The sequence below is a fragment of the Acytostelium subglobosum genome, assembly GCF_000787575.1.
Source record: "Acytostelium subglobosum LB1 DNA, scaffold: scaffold6, whole genome shotgun sequence".
In the NCBI taxonomy this organism is placed as follows: Eukaryota; Evosea; class Eumycetozoa; order Acytosteliales; family Acytosteliaceae; genus Acytostelium; species Acytostelium subglobosum.
In genome coordinates, this window is record NW_012236532.1 from 713,908 (window position 1) to 733,786 (window position 19,879).

A 19,879-nucleotide genomic window follows, 5' to 3' on the forward strand; every position below is an offset into this window, starting at 1 on the left:
GTACAGATATTTATCAATCAACCAATCAATCAATGAGACAACATCAACCAACACCGTGATGACTTCAAAAGAACAACAAGATTATAACAATCACAATCATAGTAATAATAACGATAATAAGGATACTTCAAGAATGGATAGTGATATGATGATGATGGCGGCAACATTACCAATAATGTCACCAAATGTAGAGTCAGAGAGGATAAACCAACTGCTGACAGAGGCCATCAGAATGATCTTTAGTCAGGTGGAGGAACTCAAGAACAAGATGTCTGCCAATCAGTCAAAGAGCAATGAACTGCTGAACCAGAGTCTTCGCAATCTCAACGTACGATCATTCATTCATTCATTCATTCATTCATTGATGCAAAGAGATAATGATGTGATCAAACTAACAATCAGCGTACAGGCAAAGGATGAACGGATTACTCAGCTCAAGCAGAGACCTGCTGAACCACAACAACCTGTAATCCCAAACAAAGAAGACAAGGCAACAGATGATGGGGATGAGACACAGACTACCGACTCAAACAAGGAGCAGCAACAGCAACAACTTGAAGAGTACTACCAAAAGATTGTAAGATATGAGGAAGAGGTCAAAGAGTTGAACGAGAAGGTAGATTCACTTCAAAAGAGTAAGTTACTTGAGTCGAGTCAATCAATCAATCAATCAATCAATCGACAATGATACTAACCATTACAAAACAGTTGTATTGATGTTTCAGAGGAGCAATAACAAACTGACGGCCGATTATGCAGAGGTGACAACATCGCTCGAACATCTGGTCGCCAAGGGCAGAGCACAAACGGTATGATAGGACTTGTCGGAGGAAGATGTTGAGTCCGAGACATATGACTTGGAGTCTCCGGAGACTACATTCATGCATGCACATTCGAATCTGACACTCACTCAATCAATCGACCAATCAAACAGCAAACACTGATGATGGAGAGAAACCATTTGGAACAATATAGACTCCAGCTGTCGGAGCAACAGAATGCCAACCAGCGACTGCGCCAGGAGAATACTCAACTCAAGATAAAGATGAAGGAGATGCTGACGCTGTTGCAATGCGCTGCCGAGGAGGACGATCCCAACCAGCAGCTGGTCAGCCAACTGTTGACCGAGAATGCAGCACTGCGCAAGATGTTACATATATCACAGTCGTTTGCCGGAAACAATACGCCAATCGATACTCTGTTGCTGGATCAACAAGATCAACATCAACAAGAACAAGAACAAGAACAAGGACCAGAACAATCACAATCACATGATGGACAAGATGAAGAGACAAGCGAGCATAACAGTTAGCAAATACACACATTGAACATGTAATATAATATGAACAACAATACTACCCTCATTTTCAGCCATTCAGTTCTCTATCATTCATTCCTTTTCGTTGTCCACTACATGTCAACTCACATCCAGTGAGTGGCAACAAATACCATGACAATAATATTGATTCCTAAGTCTTTCCAGTAATGATAGGTGATTGCCATTGGTTAAAGGATGTTGTAGTTAAGTTGGACATATATTTTAGTGATTGATTGATTGATAATGATAATATTTGGCGGATTGGATTAAAAAAGATTTTGTTTTTTTAGATATTATTATATAATTTAATATTTAGTTAGATAATATATAAATAAACATATTTAATATTGGAACATATTTTTTCTACTCGTATATTAACGAGTTTTCAAACAAAAAAAAAATACAAAAGTTCAAAAAAGGATTTATCAAGAATGGGAATCGAACCCATGACCCAAACCGTGTTAAGGTTTTGTGATAACCAACTACACCATCCTGACTTGATGGGAAAATATTATTATTCTTTCGTTTTATGGGTATTGAATGGAAGTTCGGGTTTAATATTAATTAAGTTAACTTGATTGATTATATTAAAAATTGTCTGACCATTGTTTGTTTTCAATCGATATCGATCACTAAGTTAATTGATTGTGTCAAGTAATCATTATTACATCTGTCTACTACATCAACAAAGTCGTTTTCTTTTTATCACCTGTGTGTCCAAGACAAAGCTTCTATTCTGTTTTATCTCAATCCTAGGCAAACAACAACATTCATTTCTTAGTTTCCAAAGTGTGAATAGATGACTTGCAAACCAAAGATAACACATAATTTTAATTTTTAGACACTAATCCACCACACAACAACAACTTTCTCTCTCTCTCATCCTCTCTCACTCATTCTCCAACGCTCTCTCTCTCCTCTCACTCTCTCACTCATTCATTGTTGTTGACTCACTAACTTGTCACATCTACCCTTATTGATAATAATAATAATAATAATAATAATACAATACAGCTCAATACTATTTCTATTATTATTGTGACTAGAAGATCTTCTATTAATCAATTTAGCAAGCTCAATTAAGCTTAGTATGTATGAACGCGGTTAATAGAATCAACGAACGATGATTACTAACATCACATGACAGACAGTAGAAAATAGATAAGCTTAGGACATTGTTCAATCATCAGCAGCAGCAGCATCAGCAGCAGCAACAGCAAAAGGAGGACAACAAGAGGGATCAATTGTGCGATATTAGCTCAAATTGGATTGATATAGAGACAGACGCAATCGTTAATCCTCAAATATCACTATTCAATACATCTACTCAATTCAAGTTAGTTGATCAACATCAACAACTACAACATCAAATAACAATGAGCAGCCCAAATCAACAACAACAACAACATCAACAGCATCAACAGCAACATCAACAAAATCAACAACAACAGCAGCAACAGCAACAGCAACAACAACAGCAACAACAACAACAACAACAACAATCACATGCCCCTCAACAACAACAACCACAACAGAGACAAAAGACTGGTAACAGTTTAAATGAGAATATGGGATTCTCTGGCCCATTGTCATCTATAAATTTCAATGAGTCACTTCTCAATGACTTTGGCCTCAATGACTCGGTCATCCACGATATGAAGGCACAGCAGCCCGACACCTACAAGCTCATTGACTTTGCTCTGAGCGCCAGCTCCAACCTCAACACAGCCAACATCTGGGATCACGAGGCTGAGAACGCGATGTTTGGAATCGACCCGGCCAACAACGCCGCCACAAGCACGGGCCAGAGCAACACACTGTCCAATCTGATGACCGGCCACGAGCAGCCCACCAACGCCGGCAACTCCTTTGGCCTGTCTGCGCTGCTCGGTGGCAACAACACGGGCAACAGCTTCAATATATTGAACAACTCGTTGCTCAACAACTCGCATCACATCGACATACAACAGCACCTGCAGCAGCTGAGCCAACAGCTGGCGCAGCATGGCCAATCGGTCAACCCATCCACACTGTTCAAGCCGATGGAGACATTCCCTCCGATGAAGACAGAGCCGCCTCCAACCTTCCAACACGACAGTCCACAGAGCGCTGTGGGTGGCGGTGCCCAGGTGCCCCACTCGCCCCTGCCGCCAACGCCTACACTCTCTACCATTCACAACGTCATCAACTCGGGCGCGCCCGTGCCACATTCACCACAGACCTATCAGGGTCAGCCTACGCCCACCCACACTCATTCACCTCCCTCGTCCACTCCATCGACGCCACACTCGGAAGCTCAAGCTATCCCATTCCAATCAATTGTAAACACATCAAATGGCAGCATGGAGACTCAGATCAATCAGCTGATGGCACCAAAACAGAAGTCGCCACAGATTCAAGTTCCTCCACAATACACAAGACCACAACAACAACAACAGTCACAGCCACAACAACAGCAACAGCCACAACAACAACAAACATCAACACCTCCATCGTCATCATCTTCATCATCAAAACAACATGAACAACAACAAGTACCATCATCATCACAGTCCAATGGACCAATATTGGAGATTGTGGACAACTATCAACAACCATTCCCAATCTACACGGTCAAGACTCACGTGCTTGTGCCCGCACCAGTGGTCCGCGCAACCAACTATACGGGCGATCCCAACGACCTGATTGTCGTGGCCAACCCCGAGCCCGATGACAGTATCATCATCTCGCAGCCAGCCGTCACCGCCGCCGATGGCACCTACGAGTTCAAGTTCACCGACATGCACGTCGACCGTAAGAAGCATGACCCATGCAGCTCGTTCAAGCTTCGTTTCAGTCTGCTCGACCGTCGCACATTTGTGCGCCACAGTGATGTGATCTCTGCCAACATCAACCTCTTCTACCACACCGACCTGCTGCCGGCACCTGACATTGTGCGTCTCGTTCCCAACCAGTGCTACTGTGGCCAGGAGCCCGACGTCACATGCTACGGATACTATTTCAAGAAGGGAAGGACCGAGATTCTCTACGTGGACTTTGACCCAGAGAGCCCCAGCATGGACCACCAGCACTACACCGTCAACCAGGAGCATCTGCGCATGCCCAACCAGACGTCGTTCTCGTTCGTCTTCACCCCACCCCACCGCAAGACACCGGGCTCGTACAGCGTGTCCACCAGGTACACCCGTACCACCACCAAGAAGGACAAGGACAAGAACAAGAAGTCCAAGGTGGGCAAGGCCTTCCAGTTCCACTACAACGAGTTGCCCGAGTCTGGCCAGACCAAGCGTATTAGACGTGAGGTTGATCCAAATGGCGGCGACAGGTACATGGACACTCAACAACATCATCATCATGGCGGCGGCAACAACAACAACTTTATGAACACACAACAAGATGGCTTCTACACCTCTGGCTACATTGGTGGATCGTCGTCGCCCTCCTACGGCAACTACAACTACATGAAGTGTATACTGTATGGCGAGGTGGAGGACCTTGAGGAGATGCTCCAGAATGACCCACAGGGACTTAACCTCTGCGATAACAGTGGCAACAGTCTTATCATGCTCTGCGCACGTGAAGGTCGCGATGAGTTTGTCGAGAAGCTTCTCGAGCTGGGTGCGGACCTCACCTTGGCCAACAAGACCGGACACACTTTGTTCCATATGACTTGCTTTGCTGGTAGCGTCAATCTAGTCGAGGCAATTTTGCAAAAGGGTAAGTGTCACAATGTCAATCATGGTCATCATTACGATCAATTTCTAACGCGACACACACAACAGTGGACATGTTTGCAAGGGATAGCGTTGGTGCCACTGGACTTCACATCGCCACTGAGAAGGGTCACGTGCGTTTGGTGCAGTTCTTGTGCCAACGCGCCGAAGCCTTGGTCGATGTCAAGGACAACCGTGGTCTGACTGCACTGCACTATGCCGCAATGGATGGTGATCAGCGCATTGCCAACATCTTTATCGATCACTACAAGCACGTCAGCCCCAAGATGTTGGACGTTCAAGATCACTCTGGTATGAGTCCACTTCATTGGGCTGCTGCCGTTGGTCGTTTCAATATCGTTGTGCGTCTGGTTGAGTCTGGCGCCGACATCAACCTGGTGGACGGCGACAACGAGTCACCAGTGTTCAAGTCGATTGTGGCCTACAACAAGCCAATCACCTCTCATTTGCTGGACAGCAAGTGCGACATCCAGATCCTCAACACTCACAACAAGTCCGCCATCGACCTGTTGGCCGAGATGGCTGAGCCAGTCCCAGAAGACAGCCCAATGGAGTCCTCCATCACCACCACCGTTGCCTCTCCCTCCCAGGAGGAGAGCCCCATCAGCAGCGAAGCATCCACCTCCATGTCCTTGTTGCCAGGCACCGCCACTCCACTGCCCAACCTGGACAGCAAGCGCAGCATTGGAGATCAGCTGCGAGCCGAGCTCGAGGAGCAGCTCGTTCGTCAACTGGCAAAGCTCAACCTGCAGCAGTCGCAGCAGTACCATCAACAGCATAACAGTGGACAGTCCACCACCAAGCTGGAGATGTTCAAGCCAACTCCAGGAGAGTTTTCCAACAAGACTCAACACTTTGGCGACATCAACACATGGACATCGCGTGACATCACTGTCAACCGCTTCGAGCAACTTATCAATGAGATCGAGATGAACGTTGCCAGCGGATCCGACGGCGGCATGTCCAAGAACAAGAAGCTCACGTCCCTCCTCCAGCAGTCCTACTCTGACAAGGTGTCTGACTACATTCACTGCGAGGAGGAGCTGTTGCAGACCAAACGCGAGATCCTCGACCTTGAGAACGAGCTCAACGTCAAGGCTCACGAGATCATCCGTCTGTCTGACTTTTTGTCGTCGTGCCCCGTGTCACTGTGGGAGCTTGGCGCTGGCAAGCTTGGTCTGTTCGTCCTGAAGCGCGACAGATACTATGGATTCCATCAGAGTGATATCCTGGTTGTTGTCTCTAGTGACTCAATGAACGCCCTGCACAAGGTATACGGCACCAACCTGCCCGACTGTCTGCTCGCCAACATTGTATTCAGCAACAAGGTCAAGTCTAGCAAGCCATCCGCTCTGATGCCAGTCGTTGGCACCGAGTTCCTGTATGTAGATATAGAGGTGACTGACAGGAAGTAGACCGGCACCAGTCACAAACCATGGCAATCACAACCAAGCGAGCGATCGAACAAATATATGTAAATAATAAACCAACTTCAACTCGAGTATATATATGATCCAAGTTCGCGTCATTTATTAAAGACCAAGTCCTAGTCGGTCTTTCCTAACGACGGCCTTGATGGGTGCGTCCATGCCCTGTCCGGTCGATCCCAGGCCTCCACCTGTCCAGCCCATCTTCTTGAGCATGATGTTTCCAATGTTGGTGTCAGAGATTGGCTCGCGGTTGCCATCCACAACATCTCCATGATGAAGCCGCAGTGGTGATTTGGTGGAAGGTGATGATGTGTTGCTGTTGCCCTTGTTGCTGTGTGGCGATCCTTTCAGACCTCTCGGGGAGCCCTTATAGAACTGTGGCGATTGTGGATGCTTCCTCGGAGAAGTGACATTGACTTTGCCCTTCCTATTGTACAAGATTGTCTTCTCATTCTTCCTTGGCGATGAGGAGAGTAGTGTCGTCGATGTTGATGACTTGGTGTCCAGTGAGTCATTGGAAGTGGAAATGCCATTGCTGCTGTTACTACTGCTCAATGCATTCATATACTCTGTCAATGCTGCTTCAATATGCTTCTCCTTTTTCCTGATCGATGGCTTCTTTGTGTTCTTGTGAATGATGATGTATATCGTCTTTCGTCCATCTGATAGATTGATTGTGTTAGTTAAAGGCATCGCTAAACTATCAACATAGTACACATACTTATTATCTTATTACTACTGAATATACTGTACTGCCTTGACAGATACTCGACTTGGCTCAATGATGCTTTGGACATTGGCCAGAGTGGGATCTCGCTATAAGTGTGAAGATGGTCGGTTAGTGATCCGCAGACAGGTCATGTGATGCTTGTCAGGCTAATCATCTACTTACTATATATATGAATGTAATATAAGATTATCAAACAAGGTTGCCACCATACTCAGTTGCTTGGATGTGTAGCTGGAGAGGGTGGGTCCACGATCGTACAGGTATTGGATATCTTGCTTGAAGGCTGGTGTACAGTGGTTGTCAAGACACTCGACCAATACAGAGTTGAGTGAAGGCTTGGGCGGGAATGTGCGAGAATCTAGATGTGCGTGATGTGACATCAGGTTGGTGGAGGATGGGAGAAGAAGAAGGAGGAAGGACCAGAGCATTAATATGTGTGTATTTATCAACTACAACATCGGACCGGAGCTCTTTGATCTTTACCAGGCATCCTAACAAATGGCTCAAAGGTGTCTACGTCTATCAACTCTTTGGAGTGTTCGCCGCTGCTGTTGATAGGCTTGGGAGGGATGACAATGTCATTGCCATGCACCTTCTTGATCCACTGCGCAAACGAACCCTTCCTCAGGGTCTCTGGGTCGGTGTCCGACTCGGACTCGGACTCGGAACCAGACTCGGATTGGGAGTAGTCGACCATCTCGTCCAGTCTGTCATCGCGCTGGCTGTTGTTGCTCTGCATGTAGGTGTTGTAGTTGAAGCCATGGAGGTTGTTGTTGGCCAGTGAGATGGGTCTGCTTCCAAACGAGCTGGTCACCTGTGACTTGAATGGGTTGGTGAAGAAGCAGCCCTCGTCACCCGATGGCTCCGAACCATTGGCGTAGCATGACACAATTCGATCGTCATCACTCTCGCTCTCACTGCTAACCTCGATGTGCTGGTTGTCATTGTCGTCACAGGTGCCATTCTCGTCGTCGTCCATGGAGCAGCTGGTGGCAACCTGGTGTGGCTCAAGGTCTGTGTCGTAAGTATCGCTCTCTCCGCCAATGAAGTGATCGCTCTCATCTGCAAACTCATCCTGGTTGTCGTAGCCCAACTCGTAGTCCTCGGACTGTGGCACCACCTGCTTCTCGTCATCCTCCTCCACATCAATGTACTCCATCTCCTCATCTGAAGATGAGGTGAGTACAATAACATCGTTTATCAGTTGGAATGATACCTTCTTCTCCAATGGGTAGGGTCTGGGTCTTTGAGCTGGGTCTGTACTAACGCGTGGAGATGACAAAGCCGAAGTTGTAGTAGTCGTAGTTGTGGTAGTGGTAGTGGATGATGATGGTGTGGCAGTGGCAGCGGCAGTGGCGATCTCTGAGACTGGCCTCAGCTCGACTTGATCCTCCCCATCATCCTCCTGATCATTCAAAAAGCCTGACTTGACAAAGCTTGATAACTTTGATCGCAGGGGTGGTGTAGCTTGTTGTTTTTGTTGTTGTTGTGTCCTCTTTTGTTGTTGCTGTTGTTGTTGTTGTGGTGATTGTTGTTGCTTGTTCTTTGATGTTGTGCTGCGAGTTGATTGATTCCTTCTCTTTAGACGACAATTCTTCTTGTAGGACATTGCTTCGAGGTCTAGATCAATCTCATCATCGTCATCATATCCATCGTCATCACTCAAGACTGTGCCAGCATTTGTAAATTGTATATTAATGATTGATTGAGATTGTTGTGATTGTTGTGATGATTGTTTCTGTGATGATGGCTGTGATTGTTGTTGTTGATTCTGTTGAGCAGTTGTAGTCTTATGCTTCTTCCTGCCTTTGCGTGACTTGATCGAGCTGTATATATACTCGATGTCGGCACTGAAGCGCATTGAGCTCAAGATATCATTCTCTTTCTCTGGGTCCGATACATCCATGTGACGGATATAATCCAACAGGATAGACTCGTCCTCGTCCGCCTGCATCTTTCTCTCCAATGACATCAACAATGACTTGTCGTCCGACATGTCCTCTGTGTCATCATGCATCAGAAGCAGAGTATCTGGATTGTCCAAGTTTGCCCTCGCTCTCAACTCTTTCAAATTCTTATTCCTTATGAACTTGTCCTTCTTCTTATTTCTCCTATATATATTTCTTTGGCCTTGTTGTTGCTGCTGACCTGTTTGCTGCTGGCCTGTCTGTTGTTGTTGTTGACCTGTCTGTCCTTTGCCATTCTGAGGTGAAGTTTGAGTGGCACTACCATTGTTGTTGTTGTTTGTTGATCGTCTTGGTGTATTTTTCGCACCACCTATCACTATTCCGTCAATTACAACACTCATCCTGCTGTTGTTATGTATATATATAATAGTTTAATGTTAAACTATTTGTGAACTATATGTTTATAAATATTCTATATATTATTGAATTACTTGTTCAATTGTTTGTTTGATTGACCTATATTTCTAAATTATCTAATAATATTTCTTTGTTATATGTATATTATATATATTATTATCTATTATCTGTACAAGTAATATATGTTTGATGTTCCCCAGGGTAATAATGAAAGTGAGTTTGGAACCTTTGAAAAATTTCTGTCTTTATAATCCTGGTCGATCCTCAACCAAACACACTCACATTCTCAACCAATCAACAACAACCAAACACAGACTTGTGTGTTTATTTACTTCACTCATTCTGTTTTATTTTTTTTTATTCGAGTCGACTCAAACACACACACAAACATTCCTGAACATTTCATTTGAAGTTCCTTATTTTATTGAACTCACAAAACAAACAAACAAACAAAACAATGTAGAGATCGAATAATGGATGAGAGTGTGTGTGTGAGTGTGTGGTTCGAAGTGCACTCGATGTGAGTGAGAGGACAGAGAGAGGAAGGGTTGAGTCTTCGTTTGTTGAACTTTAATAATAGTATTACGCTCGAGAGTTTAAAAGGTATGTATGTATAATTAATTAATTAAGACCAACAACAATAATAACTATAGCAATCAGGTCGAATGGATGGTGTCGATATTGTTTGATTGATTGATTGATTGATGTTCGCATTGTGTCGTTTGTTGACTTTGTGTGATGATGGATGGATGTAGTTGTGAGTGGATGAGGATGTGAGAGGTGTCCAGTCTCTCTCCCTTTCTCTTCACCTTCACACTCACATGATGATAATCACTTTGTAGTGTGACACAACAGACAACAACAACAACCCACCCACATGTAGTGTGTGTGTTGGTGAAGGAAGCGATGATGGATTGGATTGGATTGAATTGAATGAATGATTGAATGATTGAATGAAGTATTGTGATTGTCGTGATATATATATATTCACTATTGTTATTGTATTTGTTGTTGTTGTTCAACATATATATTAAACAATCGTGTTCAATTTCCTAATATCAATCAACCAATCAAATAGTAGTTAGTAGCAGTATCAAGTAACATTAGAAACAAAGCAAGATGTCAAGCAACCCAACAGATAGACAGGATCAGAGGAAGAGCCAGTTCAAAAAGATTATCGATGCCGATGATGCTCGTCGAAAGAGAGAGGAACTCTCACTCTCAATCAGAAAGAGCAAGCGTGAGGAGTCTCTATCAAAGAAGAGGAATATAAAGACTGATCTCTCCATACATCAAAGGGTAAGGAGCATGCTGTTGTCGACGACAGGTTCAACATCAACACAACATCAACTTACTCATACATTCGTTCATTCATTGAACATACTCTATATATATATAGTTGGAGAACCTACCAGAGATGATCAAGGGACTGCAGTCGAATCAATATGAATCAGTACTCCAAGCAACCATTGCATTTAGAAAGCTATTGTCGATTGGTATGAATATGTGATTGGATGGATTGATTGTTTGATTGATTGATTGATCGATCAGTGATGGACATTGCTAACATTCGTGCGATCAAACAACAGAGAGATCACCTCCCATTCAAGAGGTTATCGATACAGGCGTAGTACCATTGTTTGTTCAATTCCTTACACGTACCGACTTCCCTCAGTTACAGGTAACTAGATAGATAGATTGATGGTGTATCACATGACGACCAACACTCACACTCACTCAATCAATCAATCAATCAATCAATCAATCAATCAAACGAATGAATGATCATTAGTTTGAAGCTGCATGGGCACTCACAAACATTGCCTCTGGCAATGCCTATCAGACAAAGGTGGTCATTGATCATGGCGCCGTCAACTTGTTTGTTCAATTGTTGAACTCACCAAACGATGACGTTAGAGAGCAGGCTGTTTGGGCACTGGGTAACATTGCAGGTGACTCTCGCGATTGCCGTGATCTGGTGCTCCAGTACGGCGCCATGCCACCACTGCTCCAGCAGCTGGCTGGCCAGCCCAAGCTCAGCATGGTCAGGAACGCCATATGGACGCTGTCCAACTTCTGTCGCGGTAAGCCCGCCCCCAACTTTGATATTGTGCGCATTGCCTTGCCCGACCTGGCCCGTCTGATTTACTACACCGACGAGGAAGTCCTGGTCGACGCCTGCTGGGCACTGAGTTATCTGTCCGATGGTATCAACGAAAAGATCCAAGCCGTCCTTGATGCCGGTGTTGGCAGCCGCATGGTCGAGCTGCTGGACCACCCATCGTCAGCCGTCCAGACACCAGCCCTGCGCACCATTGGTAACATCGTCACGGGAGACGACAAACAGACTCAGATCGTCATCAATGTCAACGCACTGCCCTTCCTGCAACGTCTGCTGCAGAGCAACAAGCGCGCCATCAAGAAGGAGACCTGCTGGACCATCTCCAACATCACAGCTGGCAGCCAGCACCAGATCCAGGAGGTGATCGACGCCAATATCATCCCATCTCTGATCACACTGCTAAGCAACGCCGAGTTTGAGATCAAGAAGGAGGCCGCCTGGGCCATCTCCAACGCCACGAGCGGCGGATCGCCGGAGCAGATTGGATACATGGTGCAGCAGGGATGCATCAAGCCACTGTGCGACCTCCTGTCGTGCACAGAGGCCCGCATCATCAACGTGGCGCTTGAGGGTCTGGAGAACATCCTCATCAGCGGCAGACGTGGCGAGGGCCAGTCCAACACGTACGCCAGCATCATCGAGGAGGCTGGCGGCTTCATGAAGATCGTCGAGCTGCAGAACCACAAGAACCAGGACACCTACGAGCGTGCTCTGCGCATCTGTCATCAGTTCTACGACGAGGATGGAGAGCTCAACGAGTTGATGCCAGCCGAGACCAACGCCGCAGGTACCTCGTTCACCTTCCAGCCCGTGGACAACAACTCCAACTTCAATATTTAAAGCAATTACATTCATTCATTCATTCACCATCACCTTTCCTCCAAAGAGGGCATTGCCATAGACCTTGCCCTTTGTAGCGCAGCGCAACCGCTTCAGTGCGTGGCGACAGACAGACAGATAGACAGACGTTGATTCATTCATTCATTCACCAATACTACAGCATTTGCAGCACTTCCCTCCCCTTCCTTCCACTACATAGCCCGGTGCCGGGCCACAATCCATCCATTGTGGCTACCACTGCCCAAGATCAAAGTCCAAGCCCTTCCTCACAACATCATCATTCATCACCTCCTCCTACTCATTTCACAATCATCCACAACGCGCCCTAATGAACTTCATTCCAATACAGAGAGAGTCTCAAGGCAGAGTTGGAGGTGCACCCATCCATCCACTGTTCAATTATAATGGAAATCATCATGTGTCTTTGTCTTGGTCTTAGTAGTTGGGTACATGCATACATACCAATCGTTGGGCAAGCATGTGCATTGTTGGTCGTCGTCCGCTTGTGCTCTTTATTTACATACTCTAGAGATTACTATTGAGACAGTTGTTCATAGCTTGTGATGCTTCTCCTCAATTCTGGCATTGATGGAAGTGATGCTGGATCTGCCGTACCAGTGCCTTCAGAGGGCACGGTCGTATGCGGCAGAGGTTCTTTTGATGTTGAGTTGTTGTTGTTGTTGTTGTTGTTGTTGTCATTTGGTGTATCGTCTTGGTCATTACCATCATCATAGGATTGTTCATTGTTTGTTGATGTTGCCGCTGCTGATGTTTGTTGATGTGTATCGCCAAACTGTTTCGATAGAAATGACGGTGGATGATGTGCCTGTTGTGGATAAGGTTGGTGTGGAGCATGTTGCATTGGTGGCTGAGGTTGTTGCTGTTGGTAGGGGAATGATGGAGGTTGCTGGAAGTTGGGGTTGTTTGGACCACCAAAGAATGGTTGGTAGAAGTTGTTGTTGCTCTTTGAATGTGACACCTTGATTGGACATCCATTGATCATTGCGCCATTCATCCCTTCAATCGCCCTCTTGATTGATTCGCTGTCTGCAAAGTTGATGAATGCGTATCTAATGTATGATCGATCATTCATGTTAGATGATGAGTCCAGACCAACCAGTCTTGATTGATTGATTGATTGACTGACTTACCCTCTCTGATGGAATATCTTGACAGACTTGATGTTGCCATACTGTTTGAATGCTTCGCTCAGGTCGTACTTGTTCGTGTCGGGAGCTAGGTCGCCAACATATATTGAATGTACCTGCTCGCCTGGGTTGAAGTATCCACCATAACCAGAGTTGTTATTGTTGTACTCGCCAAACCCAGCTGGGTTGTGACCACCATCGACACCGCCATTGGTCGGTAATGGATATGATGGGTTGAAGTGAGGTGGCCTCGAAGATGAAGAAGAGGAAGAAGGGTCATGGGATATGCTCTGTTCATCGTACTCGCCATCTTCAAAGCCACCACCTCTTCCGGGTCCAGCTCCTAATCCAACCCTCTGTCTCTTGTAGTCAAAGCCTGACATTCCTGTCGATGATGTATTATATGTTGAGTATGATTGATTGTTGTTGTGATTGTTGTGATTGTTGTGATTGATGCCTGCATCGTTGCCTCCGCCACCTCCTCCAGCCTGTGTTGATGCAGCTGGTGTCTGTGGCTTGCTCCTATGTATCGTTGGTCTTTTGAATCCTGTTGACTTGACCTCTGTGCTAGATTGATCGATACCCTATGTGTTGAGTTAGTAAGGTCATTCATGTCCGCCGTGCCTAGGCCTGGTCGCAGCAACACAACAACACACCTTTGTCAAGAGCATCTTTGCTTCTAATAACTTCTTCTTCTGTTCCTCCTCCTCTTTCTCCTTCTCCAATTTCTCTTGTTCTAGCTGTCGCTTCTTGACAATCTCATACTTCTCCTTCAGTGACTTCTCCTTCTCCTCTAGAGTGCCTCGCTTGCTCATTCTGAATGTTGATTGATTGTTTGTTTGAATAATAGATTGGTTGATTGCTTTTAAAACACTTGATAGGAGACTACATATGATAGTATTATCTCTTTCTACCTTTCCCTGTGTATCTATCTATCTATCTGGTTGATTGATTGAAGAGTGATCAAATAAATGAACCAGTCGAGAACAAAACCACAATCCACATCATCACAGTAATTCATGTTCATAGTCTCTTTCATTGATTCATGCAATCATTCAATCAAACAAGATCTACTACTACTACTACTAACTATGATGGATGAACATTACCTCCCTATTAGACCATGATCACTCAAACTCAATCAATCATGATCAAACAAACATTCATTCGTTCATTCAACTATTGTGTGTGATGATCAATGCTAATAATTGAATGAATGAATGTATGAATGAATGGATTGACATGTGATGGTGGATGATGTTGATTGATGGTCGAAGGGTGTGGGTGTGTTGTGTTCAAACAGAACAGGAAGTTGTTGGCTGTGGTTGATGTTGATGTTGGTTGTTGGTTGTGTGTTTGTTTATTATTATATGTTCAGGAAGACCAACAACACTATTACTACTTCTCTCATTCTATCAATCAATCACTATTATTATTATCATTATCATTAGTTATTAGTTATACACATACTATTCAATCAATCAATCAATCAACTCAATATTAAAAATATATATTGTCAATATTATTTAATTAATTATTTAAAAGGATGTCAGACGAGGACGATCATTATGAAGACTATGATGTAGATGACGATACAGCGGAGGACTCGGGAAATGAGTCGGCCAATGAGGACATTGATTTCGATTATAATACAGCAGACTATGATGATATACATACTTCATCATCATCACAAAGATCAATGGGAAAACTAACAAGACAGAAGAGCTTCGAGGTATTAGACAAGGCCGAGTTGCAATCAGAGTCCAGGAAAGTAATCAGAGAAGTAATGGATGTCCTCAGCATCCCGTCAGAGGCCGCTGTATCCGTCCTACTCAGGCACATGAAGTATGTATCATACATTGATTGATTGGTCATCGGCACTCACACGTCAACTCACTCATTCAATCAAAGATGGAACAAGGAGAAGTTGATAGAGAAGTATATGGATAATCAGGATAGACTGTGTGCAGAGGCTGGCATACCTAGTTTGAGATTGGATAGACAACCGGATCCTAGATTGCAGAGATTCAGTTGTTTGATTTGTTTGGAGGACTTCCAGCCGGTAAAGACATTTGCATTGTCATGCGATCATAGATATTGTTTGTCTTGCTGGAAGCTATATCTAGAGTGTAAGGTGGGCGAGGGCGCCGAGTGCATCTACGCCACGTGTCCAGCGCCCAAGTGCAAGGTCAAAGTGCACGAGGACGCAGTCAAGAGGCTGGTGGACCCGCCCACCTACGACCGCTACGCCAACTACATACTCAAGTCGTACGTGGACGACAACCCGCAGGTCAAGTGGTGTCCGGCGCCTGGCTGCGTGTACTCAGTGCGCTGTGACCGAAAGGAGCGCAAGGAGGCTGTGGTGTGTCGCTGCGGCTTCCAATACTGCTTCCTCTGCAACGACTTTGACATTGGCGACCACATGCCGTGTCCGTGCAGCCAGGTGGATCGCTGGCTGCAAAAGGCGTCGGACGAGTCGGAGAATGTCACGTGGATGCTGGCCAACACCAAGAAGTGTCCCGAATGTCGCTCGCCAATCGAGAAGAACGGTGGCTGCATGCATATGTCGTGTCGCAAGAATGCCGGTGGCTGCGGCTTTGAGTTCTGCTGGCTCTGTCGCGGACCTTGGTCCGAGCACGGATCGGCCACGGGTGGCTACTACAACTGTAACAAATACGATAAGTCCAAGGCCAAAGAGGACGATGAGAAGGCCGCCGATGCCAAGACCGAGTTGGAGGCCTACATGTTTTACTATCACAGATACGAATCACACAGGAATGCAATGAAGATCGCCGATGAACAAAGGAAGAATGCACAACAAAAGGAGCAACAGATACTTTCCAAGTTTGATGTTCGATCAGCCGACACCAAGTTCCTGATGGAGGCCACTGAACAGTTGATCAGGGTAAGTGTCATCTCATCGCCTGGAATCATTCCACTCACTAACTCACTATCTTACTCATCCAACCAATCAATTCTGGAACCATCCCATCAATCAATCAATGATATACAGAATCGAAGAGTACTTCAATACTCTTATGTATATGGATACTATTTGGACAAGAAGTCACAGGAACGTAATCTGTTTGAGTATCTCCAGGAAGATCTTGAGAAACATACTAATCAGTTGTCAACTCTGTACGAGTTGAATCTTGATAAGTTGGATGACTACCAGGCATTCATCAGATGGAAGGAACAAGTCACCAACTACACCAGGATCACCAAGAAGTTCTTGGACAACTTTGTCGAAGGTGTTGCTGGTGGATTGACTGGCACTCATCCAGGTCATATGTAAATCAATCCTCATTATTATAAACTTATCAATCATTCAACCAAGATAATCCTGAAAGGGGTTGGACCAACTTTGACAACCATGACAGTCTGAACGCAAAAATACTAATTTTGCCCAAGTTTGGACTGTCATGGCTCTCGCTACAATCCATTCTGTCGCCTCTCCTCTGCCTTGCCTAGTTTAAATGATCGATCAACATCAACTATTTACTTTCTACTAACTATATTATAAAATATATATACATCCAGAAGAAAAACAAACAACATAATAATAATGGTCACATTAGCGTTAAATTGTAGAGACAGCGACACATCAGAGTTCATTTGGATGGGTTACGACCGCAGTGGAACAAGTGGCTTTGCGATAGACAATGGTATCAACATCTGGGTCGAAGACCTTCAAGGAAGATTGGTGCCCTTTTCAGGATATCACTACCAAGCCACGGATAGTGTTGGCGTGTCAAGTCTCGTTGACAGCATTGTTTGTGGCCAACAGGTCGCTGTGATGATAATTGGGGCCATGAGTTCGAGCCAGGTACAATCACTTTGTAGACCGTTAGGTAAGCTTGGAGGACAACTATTTGCTACATATGGAAGTAATGTCAACTATTGTCTCCTGGGCCACAAAGGCAGTCACCAAGGCACTGCCATTGAAGCCATGGGAGATTACACCAAAGCTAAAGTCTATGTCGCTTGCTCAACAGTCCAACTCAACCAATTCACAAGGCGATTATCAATCAAATACTCCACTGATAGTAATGAATTTGTTGTGTACTTTGACAACTCTCTACTCGACCTTGGACTTAAAGATGGTTTGAATGTAGTTACTTTTGAAGATACTATGTATAGCATTTTCGGTCAACTGCGAGGAACTACTCAGACATACAGTACACATCTATATGACAATGCTTCCCAACAGTTCGCAGACTACCTCAATTCTTTGGACAGATCTACCATTGTTCTAGTCCTGACACGTGGAGATGCAAAAGCCAAGCTTCAGCAGAATGCAATCGATGCTATCAACAGTCTTGGAAGCACGATGATCACTCAGTATGTCAATCAGCCAGCCAATAATAGCTTTGTGATTATCTCTCGAACAAATAGATTGAGACCACTTGCAGAGGCCACATCCAACGGCCAAACACACCCGTATCTAGTCTCTTTCACACATCTGTCAAATGACGACTTTGGTAGTGATTACAGTGATGATATAACTACTTCAGTCCCAACACAACTACTAAATGGAATCGGTGAAACTACCATCTCTGCAGGCTCAGCGAATCCACGCACTGCACCCACTGGCACATCGGACTTTTGTTATACCTACATCCAGTCATATCCATCACAGATCAGCCCACAGCAACAAGCTCAATCATTCGTCATGAGTTCCATCAGTGAAGACGCTGGCACAGCATATTTCACAACTGGATACTCTCTCAACTCCCAAACAGCCATAACAAAGATGATAGATGATATTGGAAATATCCCCATCGGCAACCTTGTTGTCATTTGCTCCTCAACGCTCGACAGTGGTTTCATAATGCCCGACGATCTTTCACTGGCCTTCACCACAATTGGATCACAGTTTTCCTACAACATCACCTCGAACAGTTCATTTGCCATAATTGGAAGGAAAGGCTCAGCACCAGGATCCGTCGCTGAATCCCTCAACAATCAAGGTCCTGTTTCTGTCTACTCCAATTTCAGAAAGAGCCCAAGATTGTCAAGCCTTTCATTGATTCAGCGGTAATTTAAATCAGCGAAATGTCATGCAAGAACTTTGGATGAAAGTTTGGTGTGATGCTGTCGTCCATTTGAATGGTGGAAATCTGACACTTGAATGTCGTTGTGGTGATTGATCCAGATGTCTTGTTTTCCAAATCCTTGGCATTGTTTACAGAGGTACTAGAGGACATTGCCAATGAAGACTGACCCTGTAAACTCCACGCACTATCAAGCCATTGATTATCCTGCGAACTACGTCGAAGTCAACATAATCAATCCAAAAACGATCAATTATACCCAATATGTATACCCAGTTCCAGAATACTTCACTGTATCGATCACTGTTATTGGAGCTGAGGACAAGATGTCAGTCAACAGACGCTTCACCGATCTTCAATCAAACATCATTGCATTCAAATTCCCCACATACCCTGGTCAGATCCTTGGAGTCTCATTCCAAATCCTCACATCAAACCTCAATCTCAACACAAACTTTACATTCTCCATTGACAGTATGTTGGTGACACAACAGTGTCCAGATTTCAAGAACATCACTACTGATTGTGTCGATAGATCATACACATCAATTGAGAACGGCTACTCGAAGGGATACACTTCAACTGGAAGCAAAGTGTTTCTTATCAATAACTTGGATCACCATCCAATGTTTATCCCAGTTGACCCTCTTGGCCGATCTTACTCAAAGTACAATATCAATCTCAACGGCGGCCCTATCCTGAAATCACAGTTCATCACTTCCTCAAGAGACAATGCACATTGTTTATCATTCAACGGCACTAATCCAATTGGACTGAGAGATTGTGGAAGTATTGGAGATTCTACCCAAAGCTGGGACATATATCCCAATGTGATCCTGTTGCACGATACTACTTCATTAACTATTAAGCCAGGCGATAAAGCACACGATCCTGATCATCCTGACGATGTCATCTACTTTTCTATAGTCTCAAACTATCCATACAATTTGGAAATCCGATCGGTAGCTGGAACAAACTATTACATGATTGTCGATACCAGAACAAACATGTGTTTCCATTACTACGATATACTCGGCGTTTACACTCCTCTATTTGTATCATGCGATGAGACAAACGTATACCAACGATAAAAATTCAGCGGACACCCACCACTGGCTCTGGCCCCAACACCAACAAACACCAACACAAACAAAGACAAAAAAGAATAGAAGAATTAAA

The 19,879-nt window shown here is 44.7% G+C and overlaps 7 protein-coding genes across 7 annotated transcripts; 5 read left to right on the forward strand and 2 right to left on the reverse strand.

Moving 5' to 3' along the window:
• Positions 1-58: 58 nt before the first annotated feature.
• Positions 59-1,309, forward strand: SAMD00019534_036170 (hypothetical protein; the record flags this gene model as incomplete). The annotated part of the gene is made up of 4 exons (XM_012904509.1): positions 59-328; positions 410-635; positions 709-809; positions 935-1,309. Coding segments are annotated over 4 exons (972 nt in total), but the record flags the coding sequence as incomplete, so codon positions are not given.
• Positions 1,310-2,694: 1,385 nt separating this feature from the next.
• Positions 2,695-6,467, forward strand: SAMD00019534_036180 (hypothetical protein; the record flags this gene model as incomplete). The annotated part of the gene is made up of 2 exons (XM_012904510.1): positions 2,695-5,035; positions 5,101-6,467. The coding sequence occupies 2 exons, from the start codon at positions 2,695-2,697 to the stop codon at positions 6,465-6,467; spliced, it is 3,708 nt and encodes a 1,235-aa protein (XP_012759964.1).
• Positions 6,468-6,602: 135 nt separating this feature from the next.
• Positions 6,603-8,191, reverse strand: SAMD00019534_036190 (hypothetical protein; the record flags this gene model as incomplete). Its single annotated transcript, XM_012904511.1, has 4 exons — positions 6,603-7,144; positions 7,204-7,298; positions 7,375-7,570; positions 7,696-8,191. Coding segments are annotated over 4 exons (1,329 nt in total), but the record flags the coding sequence as incomplete, so codon positions are not given.
• A 2,464-nt stretch (positions 8,192-10,655) lies between these two features.
• SAMD00019534_036200 (hypothetical protein) lies at positions 10,656-12,498 on the forward strand (the record flags this gene model as incomplete). The annotated part of the gene is made up of 4 exons (XM_012904512.1): positions 10,656-10,835; positions 10,936-11,032; positions 11,126-11,217; positions 11,329-12,498. The coding sequence occupies 4 exons, from the start codon at positions 10,656-10,658 to the stop codon at positions 12,496-12,498; spliced, it is 1,539 nt and encodes a 512-aa protein (XP_012759966.1).
• Positions 12,499-13,033: 535 nt separating this feature from the next.
• On the reverse strand, positions 13,034-14,461 carry SAMD00019534_036210 (hypothetical protein; the record flags this gene model as incomplete). The annotated part of the gene is made up of 3 exons (XM_012904513.1): positions 13,034-13,568; positions 13,650-14,230; positions 14,303-14,461. 3 exons carry the CDS (start codon positions 14,459-14,461, stop codon positions 13,034-13,036), a joined length of 1,275 nt encoding a protein of 424 aa, XP_012759967.1.
• A 731-nt stretch (positions 14,462-15,192) lies between these two features.
• SAMD00019534_036220 (hypothetical protein) lies at positions 15,193-16,941 on the forward strand (the record flags this gene model as incomplete). Its single annotated transcript, XM_012904514.1, has 3 exons — positions 15,193-15,491; positions 15,558-16,551; positions 16,660-16,941. The coding sequence occupies 3 exons, from the start codon at positions 15,193-15,195 to the stop codon at positions 16,939-16,941; spliced, it is 1,575 nt and encodes a 524-aa protein (XP_012759968.1).
• Positions 16,942-17,778: 837 nt separating this feature from the next.
• Positions 17,779-18,687, forward strand: SAMD00019534_036230 (hypothetical protein; the record flags this gene model as incomplete). Its single annotated transcript, XM_012904515.1, has 1 exon — positions 17,779-18,687. One exon carries the CDS (start codon positions 17,779-17,781, stop codon positions 18,685-18,687), a length of 909 nt encoding a protein of 302 aa, XP_012759969.1.
• Between the last annotated feature and the right edge of the window lie 1,192 nt (positions 18,688-19,879).